The following is a 9,319-nucleotide window of genomic DNA, read 5'->3' as shown; positions in this document are numbered from 1 at the left end:
AAATAGCAACAAGTGAATGTTTATGTATTAATTGACTAATAGGTAAATTGCGCAATTCTTCATTAGAAAGCATTTGGTAGGATAATTCTTGTCGTACTCGTTTCAGACGTCGTATGTATTTGTTTCGCCAGGGTGGATCTATCACAATCAAGTCAAATTGACATAGCTCCGGCAAGAGTCGCTGCAATTCATTTACATTGTAGTTAAAAAAACGACTTTTTGAGGGTATTAAATATGTTCTCCTGTTAAGAGCATAACTTTGGAATATACCTGTATTGTTTTCACCATGAAATTTAGGAAAGTTCATAGCTTCATCCCAATAATGTGGGAGTTCACACTCTGAAGAAAATGTAGGGAATGTTATTGCTGTTTTTAGTTTTGCGAGAAATTGTTTGCAATCTTGATCCAGGGCAGACATTTCGTTTGTCAAACAAATACATTTTGTTCGCTTTAATTTATTATTCTCTTTAACGTCTGGTTTTGTTGCCAAGTTGTCGTTGGTACCTTCTTCTGTATGTTTAGGTTTTTTATCAGAAAAATTGAATAACTCATGCTTAAGTTTGTAGTCAACGTATGAGTCTTCAATTAGTGTTTCGTGATTAAGATAGATCAATTCCTTTTTATCGTTAAAAACCTTAATCATTCCATAAATATTATATTCGGTACTCGTATTTCAAACTTCATAAAAATAGCGCAGCAGCGTCGCCGGTGATGCAGGTTAGTGTTGTTAAGAATATGGGTACTTAGGTATTTGGTTTTAATAAAACTGACAAGTACTCGAGTTTTATATTGCCAAAATTAACGAGAATAATATATATGTATATGTTAAAGTTAATTTTAGGCTTTTTCTAAATTATGGAAATAATTATTTACAAAATAAGGACTTTATATAGTTTCACATAAACGGAAGTATCTTGAATAAAAGATATAAACCTTGATAAGGTAAGTAATGAAATTAAGCTTTAAGATATATATTGTGAATCCATTAAGGGATTATAATTGATTTCCAGGGTGCTGTATAAGATCCCCTAACTTTTTCTAATTTTTTTTTTTTGAAACACAATACGTACAATAATATCAATACATGTTTCATTTGGCTACGACTAGATCAAGTGCATAGAACTATAAAGCAGTTTTGTTATATTTACAATACGTTTTACAATTGTCAAGTTGTCAAAGACTTATTTTGGGCGCTCGGAAAAACTAATTTTTAACAATTGTGTTAATTTAAGTCAGTGAATAAAGTAATTAAAAGCAATGTATTTGGTTTACCGGAACGATAAAGTTTGGAGAGATTTATAGTAATTTCTTCCTCACTTTTGTGATTTTTTCTTCTGGTAAGTGTTTTGAGAAGTTAGCTCTTTAGGTTTTTTTTTGGTCTTTATCTCAGAACGGCTAAGTTAAAAAGATTTGTAGACATTTATTTTCTAATATTTATAAATCTTCACCATTGAATTTGTAGACCTTTTTTTTGTATAAATTAATGCAATAAAAATATTATCTAAGAACATCGAAATTGAGTTTTGAGGATTTGTTATTTTCTTGATACTGTGTCCCTAGTTTGCGTTAGATAAATTAAAAAAGGTTCTAAAGTCAATGTGTTTTTGAAGAAAATATTACTTTTTTTGAGGATAAAATCGTAAAAATGGAAAAATGTACACGTTCAGCTTGCTTAGAAGGCAATAATACCATACGACGTGCTCTTTTCCTGCTCTACTCATATCATCATATCAGAGTTAAAACTTTTGAAGAGAGTGTTATTAGAAGTCCATATTCCAGCTGAATACTTGATCGAAGACTTTTCTGGTTTATGAAGTGCGTTAGTTAAACGATCATAAATTCATTTTTGAATCATTTTTGATATAATTTAAGTCATAATATAAGAAGAAGAAACGAACATTCAAAAAATATTTCATATATAAATAATATAAGTAAATATTGAAGTAAGTTTTAGTGTTGCTGAAAAAGCTACGCTTTCTTTATATGACGACAAAGAAGCTAAAGAAGCAAACATTTAGAGGGTTTTCGAATAGCAAATAAATTAGAACGAGCTTTTAAACTACAGCTTTATTTGGAAACACAAGTTTAACGAATTGAAAGTTGACTTTTGGAGTTTGCCTATTTTTTTATTTTCAAAGCTATTCTTTTTGTAGAGACATTGTTATGCATATTGTTTACTTACTATATGTAAAGCGCCCATCCTGGTACTTTTTACAAAGAAGCTATCCTATGTTATTCTACAAATTCGCTTTCGAGAATTTAAAAAGTAAAAATTTTAATTTCATTTGTAATAAAATTTTTAATTTTATAGTGTATCTCATCTCTCCATATTTTAATATACAAAAATTTGGCAAGACAATTTCGATTCCTGGTACTTGCAGTCTCAAAAAATTATTTACTAATAATTAAATATAAGAAATAATTTTCAAGATCACTGATGATGGGTATAATATAAAAGAATTTTTGTTGCTGTAGTTCACTACTGTTCGAAAAAACCTCTTTATGAAGTATACTTGTTTCTATTAAATATAATAGTCACTTCCTTCTGAAAAATTTGACGTTAAATCACAACTTATATTCACAAAATATTGGTCTCGCCCGTGGGACTCGTGGAGTATCATTAGCATGACTTTCCTAGTATAAGCATGATGTTCCTAGATTAGGTTCTATACACAAGAAAGAATAATATAAAACCATGCAACAAATAATGCCACCACAAACAGAATAGTATGGAAATTTATAAATAAAAATTAAAAATATAATTAATTCAATTATTCTACAGCTGGTTTATGATTTAGTTCTAATATAAACACAGCAAGTGAATTTGTTAATAAAAGATTCAAAAATTTTATTTAACAGTTGGCAACATTATTTATGTCCTCCACTGTAAGATCGCGAAGATCTTTCGACTTCTAATCTGTGGATCGTTCGAATACAAACCAACCTATAAAGTAAGTTTGATAAAATGAAACTTCTAATTTATAAGAAAAATATTATGAAAGTAAAAGTAATTCTTGTGCCATTGGAATACTTCACGAGTAATTCAACACCGTGAAAGTTCCTTAATGAGCAACTCAGAAGTAACAGAAAACTATTTATAAAACACTAATTAACACACAAAATATTTCAGTTAAAAGTAAATAAATAAATTTATCACAAAAAAAAAAAAAAAAAAAATAAATAAATAAAAATGCGGCTTTTGTCTGTCTTCCATACTTATAAATATTTTCCGAAATATACAAGTAAGTATTTAATGTGCACTGTATATAATATAAAAATATATATATTTATAAGAAAATATACAATATATATAATATATAACAAAAAATATAGGCTAACAAATATGTAAATAATTTAAAATTTGCTTAAAGCTGGAAACTATTTCATAAGTGTAATTTAAGGCTAAAATGACCAGCGGATTTGTCTGAGCTTGTCGTAAATGCTAAAGTAAAGTGCAGTTGTGAAACTTGATTTCAGTAGCGTAGGTGCTACACCCTTATAGAGACCACGTACCCCTTCCTGTTTAATAGTTTGACTCAAACAACTATACACACCGGTGCATTGTATGTTTTGCCCAAATGTCTGACGATTCGATTCAAAACCCTGTATCTGTAAACGTTTTTTTATTAAATCAAACGGATAGACTATAGTTTTCGACAACATCCCCGACGAAGCACCCATAATAAGCAGCGTCCAGGTTGGTAATTTGCTAGCAAAGAGAATAATAGTATTAAATAAAATATATAGTAAGTGTATGGTAGTCTTTCTAAACTCACCTGCGATCGTCTACATTGAAAAAATTAGTTGCCGATTGACTGAACAAGCGGTAGAACATAAAATTAGTGCCCATCAGTGGGGTTATCTGCAGTAAGGCTGATGATAAACCACGATACATGCCAGTGACCCCTTCATTGCGTATAATAGCTGTGACGGCGCGAGTGCCATTGCGATATCCTTTGCTGGTATCCTGCGCTATTAGACGTGTACGTATCACATCTAAGGGTGTCGTTATAATGACTGCAGCACCGCCTGCTATGGCACCGCAGAAAAAGTTTGATAAATTCGGTCGATCTTTAAAGAATACAGTTTGCTTGGCAAACAAACTCAACTGTTCATAGCTCCAAAATTGAGTTATGCCATACACAACACTTAGTACTTGTGCTGGATTATGACCTTTCCAGAAGGCAAACAGACCTTCCTCACGGAATATTGTACGCACAGCCTGTGTGAGCGAGGTATACTTTGATTTATCACCAGCTTTGCTGCTCAGTGGTTCCACTTGCAATTGAAAGCGTATCTTCAAGACATCCAATGGTTGAGTTGTTGAGCGTGTTATGGCCGCTGCCAAGCCACCAGAAAACATTTGTTGCAGTTGTTCTTGTGTGCTATGTGTGCGTCTCTTGGTGGGCGATTTCGGTAACTCTTGTGTGGGTATCGACGTGGTAACGCTACCCGTTTGCGTTTGCACTGCACTCGTTGTTGTGATTTGAGGGGTCATGTTTATTAGAGTGTTTTATTCCTTGTTGTATCGGTGTTGGATAGATGTATCGTTTTGTTTATACTGGTGTCGGCGATGATGGCGTGTAGTATGAAAAGCCAAACAAATCTGCTTCGTAATTTTCACTTTTTACAATGGAATTTCTGTAAATAGACAATAAATCAAAATAGTAAGATAGTAAAATTTAGACATTTCTTTGTTGTTGGCATAAAACATAAAAAGCAAACAAAGCCAGCGCAAATAAATGAAATTTAAAGAGCAGACAAACAAACAACGAATTTCGTATTTGAGTGGCATTTAAATGGTGGCCACAATATCAAAGCTCAAGCCAGTGCGTTACTTCAGTGATTTCTTTTGTTGGCGCTGCTGCAGTCGTTGGGCTGGTGTTGCGCACTCGTACTACTCGTGCGTACACCTGTAGAAGTTGGCCAATACAAATTGATTTCAATATATTTGTGAAGTAGTTTGTTGACTCAGTCGTAAGCCCTGCGCAGCTTCACGGTTGTGATTCAAAAAATCTTTCCTGTAATTTTATGTTGAAATTTCGAGCGCTGCACAGTTGGCGTTTTTGAAATGTTCAGGCACAAATATCTACCAACCCATAAAATTATTATTTACTTAAGCTTCTACTAGCCACGCTAGAGTTTTTAAAATTCGTTTTTACGAGTAATTTAAAACACAGTTTTTCGTTACTCAAAGGCAAGCATTTACTGCCTCAGCTTATAAATAATTTGAGAGATAATAACTGACTATTAGAAGAGCTTTTAATAACAATTAAATACAAGTTCTTCAAGAACTTGCTATTGTTTAGTATCATCACAAGTAGCTTAAATATAGGCCTTGAGTTGAAATTCCACCTTGAATCACAAAGCGATAAATCCATAACTACAAAATATAGCAGGGAAAATATGCTTAGTCCCTCACAGGGTGGATTTAGCATGATTCTTAGGGTATCACCGTTTCTCTCAGAAGTAGTCAGTCATGTGAGTCGTCTACATAAGTTGTGACATACAGATCTTTATACAGATACAGATTGATCTTTACCGTGATTCAGAATTTTACTACTATTAATTGTGCCAAAAATTAACGCTCATTTTTTACTGTGAGCTTAATTTTTCGGGATGAAATTTATGGGAAATTTTGCGATCCAAAATTCTACTTTATTTTTTTTAGTAAATTACAGAAGTATTTTTGACTCGACTTATGTCAGTTAATCATTTTAGTCTGAATGTATTTTTCTTATCTGCTACTATGATTATGCGGTCATTTAAAATAACGTTTTTGTTTATAATTTTAGGTAAAAATTTTTTTGCAATAGACAATTTCTCTCAAATAGATTCTTTATATTAGGAAAAATGATATTTGTGCAAAATCTCTATCTGCACTTTGTATCTCTATATACTTGATTTCAACACTATTTTCAACAACTAGGCAAATATATTTTGGATAATTTAATATTAGTATTAGTATTAGTATAACCTCTAATTTTACGTCACTTTCTAAGATATTCTAATATCTAATATATACTAGATATATTATAAGCTATATGTAGTAGTATTTAGTAGTAGTAGTATTTAGTATTTTCTTTATTAATAATTTAATAACTTACGATAATTATCCATACTTTATACATTATTTTCTTAAAGCTATGATCTAATGTCGTCAGCTAAACATAACGATTGCCTACTCTTTTTATGCCTCTAATCTTGTAGCGAGTTTGATATTATAATTAGTAACTATTGTTGTTATGCACACATAAGTGCGATTAAAAGATCTCGTCCATAACTATAATCTATATGTATTAGATATTTAGATATAAGCTAATATATTAATATAATATATAAGCTAATATATATTCTAATATATTGAGTTTCTATGCCTATAATAGAATGTAGACTGTATAATGGATAAAAATATTATGACATTTAATCATAGTGTCAAAAATAATTTGCAATTAAATTGGAATATTTAATTTGATAAAATGATGTTTCAGAATTTTTTATTATTCTAATTTTTTGCTATTGTCAGGAGACCAATTACGTACAGAATGATCCAATTGCTCCATGATCCATTTATTAGAAATTAAAAATCAAAATTAAATTTAAAAATTAAAATTTTAATTTCATTGAATTTAATAATTTATTTTACCACATAAATTATTGGACGTCATAGTCCGATATCATTGCCTTTAACGCGAATTGTGGCGCTCTTTTCGGTGACAATCGATGTATATGGTATGCTGCATGAATAAAGGACTTACAGAAACTTTCTTCTTGGTTAGTATGTAAAATACGCTATACAGAGTAGTCATCTAACGAAAACTACTCTATGGCTATATAGTTGAAATAAAATGTAAATTGCTCTATCTTAGCCATTCATTTTGGCACATTTTTTGTATATCGGTGTAGAATTGTTGATAAATTCACTCCCCTTTCATCGAAATATTTACTAGTTCAAGATTTCAAAGCACTTTTTCAAATTTTTTCGCGTGAGACATTAACAGTTACGTTAACGCCACAGTTGCTTAAACTCGATCATATTTTTCATATGAGAAAGGAAGATAATTAGCAATTAACCGCATCTTTGCAAGTACAACACCTTCTTCGCACTATCTAGCCTAGTATTTCTTTGAACATCATTTGGAACTTAACCTTTTTGTAAACCTTGTAAGCCATCACATTTAATTTACTCTCGAGAATTCGTGCCATTATTGTTTTCGATATATTACGATGAGTAACAATTTGTCTTCTACTGATCTTCCATCAGCAGTGCTGGTTTTATTTTATTTGATCCTCAATTTCTGGAACCACGTCTACTGCAGATATAATTCTTCCTTCTTTCTATAACTTTGTCAGTTTCATTAAAACGTGTTTTGGGTCAAGGCATGAAAGATTATTTTACACTGAGGTATTCGAGGGTTCTAACAATAGCTACTTGTGATTTTTCGCGCAATCACATTATCACTATAATGACACTGATCAATTTTTTTCAAAAAAAAAAAAACAAATACTTTTGCCATTTTTAAGTCAATAAATTCAGATTTATTTAGGTGAAATACGGACAAGTATGAAATATGCCACCAGATCGAAAGTTATAAAGTTGAAAATTGTTTGTAGTTTACTTTAGTCACCCAATAGATTATAAAATATTATCTTACGTTATTATGGGAATTTATCTGGTGTCAATCTCAAGCACATGGTCACTTGATTTTTCGACTTATTTTAGAGTTGGAAATTGACTGAATATTCTTGGCTAATATGAATATAATGTGTTCGGCTGATAATGAGTTAAGTTTTAAACAAGTCCATTAAAGTTATAGTATTATTTTATCTTTTTATCTATTTAAATCAAATTGTTGACGTAAAATTTTCCGAAAATAATTTTTCGTAATGTATTCTCAAAATATGGTGCTTCTATATATAAGAAGTAATAAAAAAATAATTCTAAATACAGACATAAAATTTTATTTCTATGTTAAATAAAATTTTGATGAGTAATTCAGTATTCGTAATAAACGCAATTATTATTCTACTGTTGGGATAGGTATGTATCTCATACATATCACGAGTACAAAAATACATACTAAACTTAAAATTAAATAAAAGTGTGAAATATTTACACAGATTCCGTTAAAATTTATGGAAATAAACAGGTAGTGGAGGGGCCATTCCCTGAGTTTAGTTTCCTTTTTCAATTAGTGTGGTCAATAACATAAATCGATTTGTTTATATTTTTTAAATCGAATCCAATATAATAAAAATAATAGAAAATTTAAATATCTTTCATAATTTTCCGTTATCAAGAAGTCTTTTTGTTAGGAATTACATACATATGTTATGTATATAATAACCTTCAGCCCTTCAGCGGACTTTAATACAAAAATAAAAATTTATTAATTACAATTATTTTTTAAATGACGATTGAATCTTTTTTTAATAGAAATCCGTAAATAATGCTAAAGAAACCATTAAATGGTTTATTTAATCAATTAACCATACATATTTTTTGGCTAACCATACAACTGTTTTGAGTATTGCCAAATACTCATCATAAATTGTCTTTGGAAATGTTTATTTGGTTTATAGGTTTGTATATGATTGAAAGGCTCAGAAGCCTAGTATTCTGACAAAATTTAAAATTTTTCACATATAGAACTGTTATATTTAGTACGTTAAAGTAATGTTGCAAAGTTCCTTGTGTTAATTTAAGCCAGTCATCAATGAAACAAATCTGTTTCACTTCTGCTGAACTATCCTCACAATTGTAATATGATTTATTAAAGAAAAGGCATAACCTTTTTATGTAGTTATATGTACATTTATATATTTTTCACGACTGCCGTTTACAAGACAATCTAACTGTGTTTAACATTCAAGTAAAGTCGCTTATATAGCAGACGTCTGCTAATTGTCAGGTTTTTGGATGTGTCATTGAAATCAGAAGACTTTAAATCATAGTTTCCATTATGTAGGAATATAGGTTCCTAAAAGTGTCTAAAAATGTTTGATAAACTTAAAATGCTATAAAATGTATTTATATTTATGTACAGAATCCCTAATCAATTGGCATGACTGTTCGTGGGAACAAACTACTTAAGGAATCAAAGAATCTATGAAAAATAAATCGTGTAGGATGAACAAATAGAGATACAAAGTATTACGAAGTTCATTATCAAAGAAAGTTAATATTTCTTCCGTACAAATATGAGTGGTTATACCACTTTTCAACTATTTGTAACTACGAATTAAGAGTGGGTCCCTTCTTGACTTACACTCCCAATATAACTTGAAATATCTAAACCAGTGTTGCTTATGAAATCAG

The 9,319-nt window shown here is 30.3% G+C and overlaps 3 protein-coding genes across 4 annotated transcripts in view; all 3 read right to left on the bottom strand.

Annotated features, from left to right (window-relative positions):
- The window catches only part of LOC119677401 (putative elongator complex protein 1), a 279,253-nt gene that overhangs the window by 179,011 nt on the left and 90,923 nt on the right, over positions 1 to 9,319 (bottom strand). The gene's annotated exons all lie outside the window — the stretch shown is intronic.
- Positions 64 to 701, bottom strand: LOC119677408. Its single transcript, XM_038088743.1, has 2 exons — positions 271 to 701; positions 64 to 181 (listed from the first exon to the last, which is right to left on the bottom strand). The coding sequence occupies exons 1-2, from the start codon at positions 641 to 643 to the stop codon at positions 153 to 155; spliced, it is 402 nt and encodes a 133-aa protein (XP_037944671.1). The 5' UTR covers positions 644 to 701; the 3' UTR covers positions 64 to 152.
- LOC119677405 (mitochondrial thiamine pyrophosphate carrier-like) lies at positions 3,206 to 5,660 on the bottom strand. 2 transcript variants are annotated; one of them, XM_038088741.1, is made up of 3 exons: positions 5,543 to 5,660; positions 3,777 to 4,641; positions 3,206 to 3,709 (listed from the first exon to the last, which is right to left on the bottom strand). In XM_038088741.1, the coding sequence occupies exons 2-3, from the start codon at positions 4,496 to 4,498 to the stop codon at positions 3,403 to 3,405; spliced, it is 1,029 nt and encodes a 342-aa protein (XP_037944669.1). In that variant the 5' UTR covers positions 4,499 to 4,641; positions 5,543 to 5,660; the 3' UTR covers positions 3,206 to 3,402. The 2 variants fall into 2 exon arrangements, with proteins under 2 accessions (XP_037944669.1, XP_037944668.1); XM_038088740.1 differs by lacking the exon at positions 5,543 to 5,660 and adding an exon at positions 5,511 to 5,534.

The sequence above is a fragment of the Teleopsis dalmanni genome, chromosome 2, assembly GCF_002237135.1.
Source record: "Teleopsis dalmanni isolate 2A chromosome 2, ASM223713v2, whole genome shotgun sequence".
NCBI classification, from domain to species: Eukaryota; Metazoa; Arthropoda; class Insecta; order Diptera; family Diopsidae; genus Teleopsis; species Teleopsis dalmanni.
This window is presented reverse-complemented; position numbering and strand designations above follow the sequence as displayed.

Coding starts and splice junctions, on each gene's coding strand:
- LOC119677408 (XM_038088743.1), bottom strand. CDS start 643: ATGATTAAGGTTTTTAACGATAAAAAGGAATTGATCTATCTTAATCAC. Junction 182..270: donor TCATGGTGAAAACAATACAG/GTATATTCCAAA, acceptor AATGAATTGCAG/CGACTCTTGCCGGAGCTATG.
- LOC119677405 (XM_038088741.1), bottom strand. CDS start 4,498: ATGACCCCTCAAATCACAACAACGAGTGCAGTGCAAACGCAAACGGGT. Junction 3,710..3,776: donor TTCAATGTAGACGATCGCAG/GTGAGTTTAGAA, acceptor TCTCTTTGCTAG/CAAATTACCAACCTGGACGC.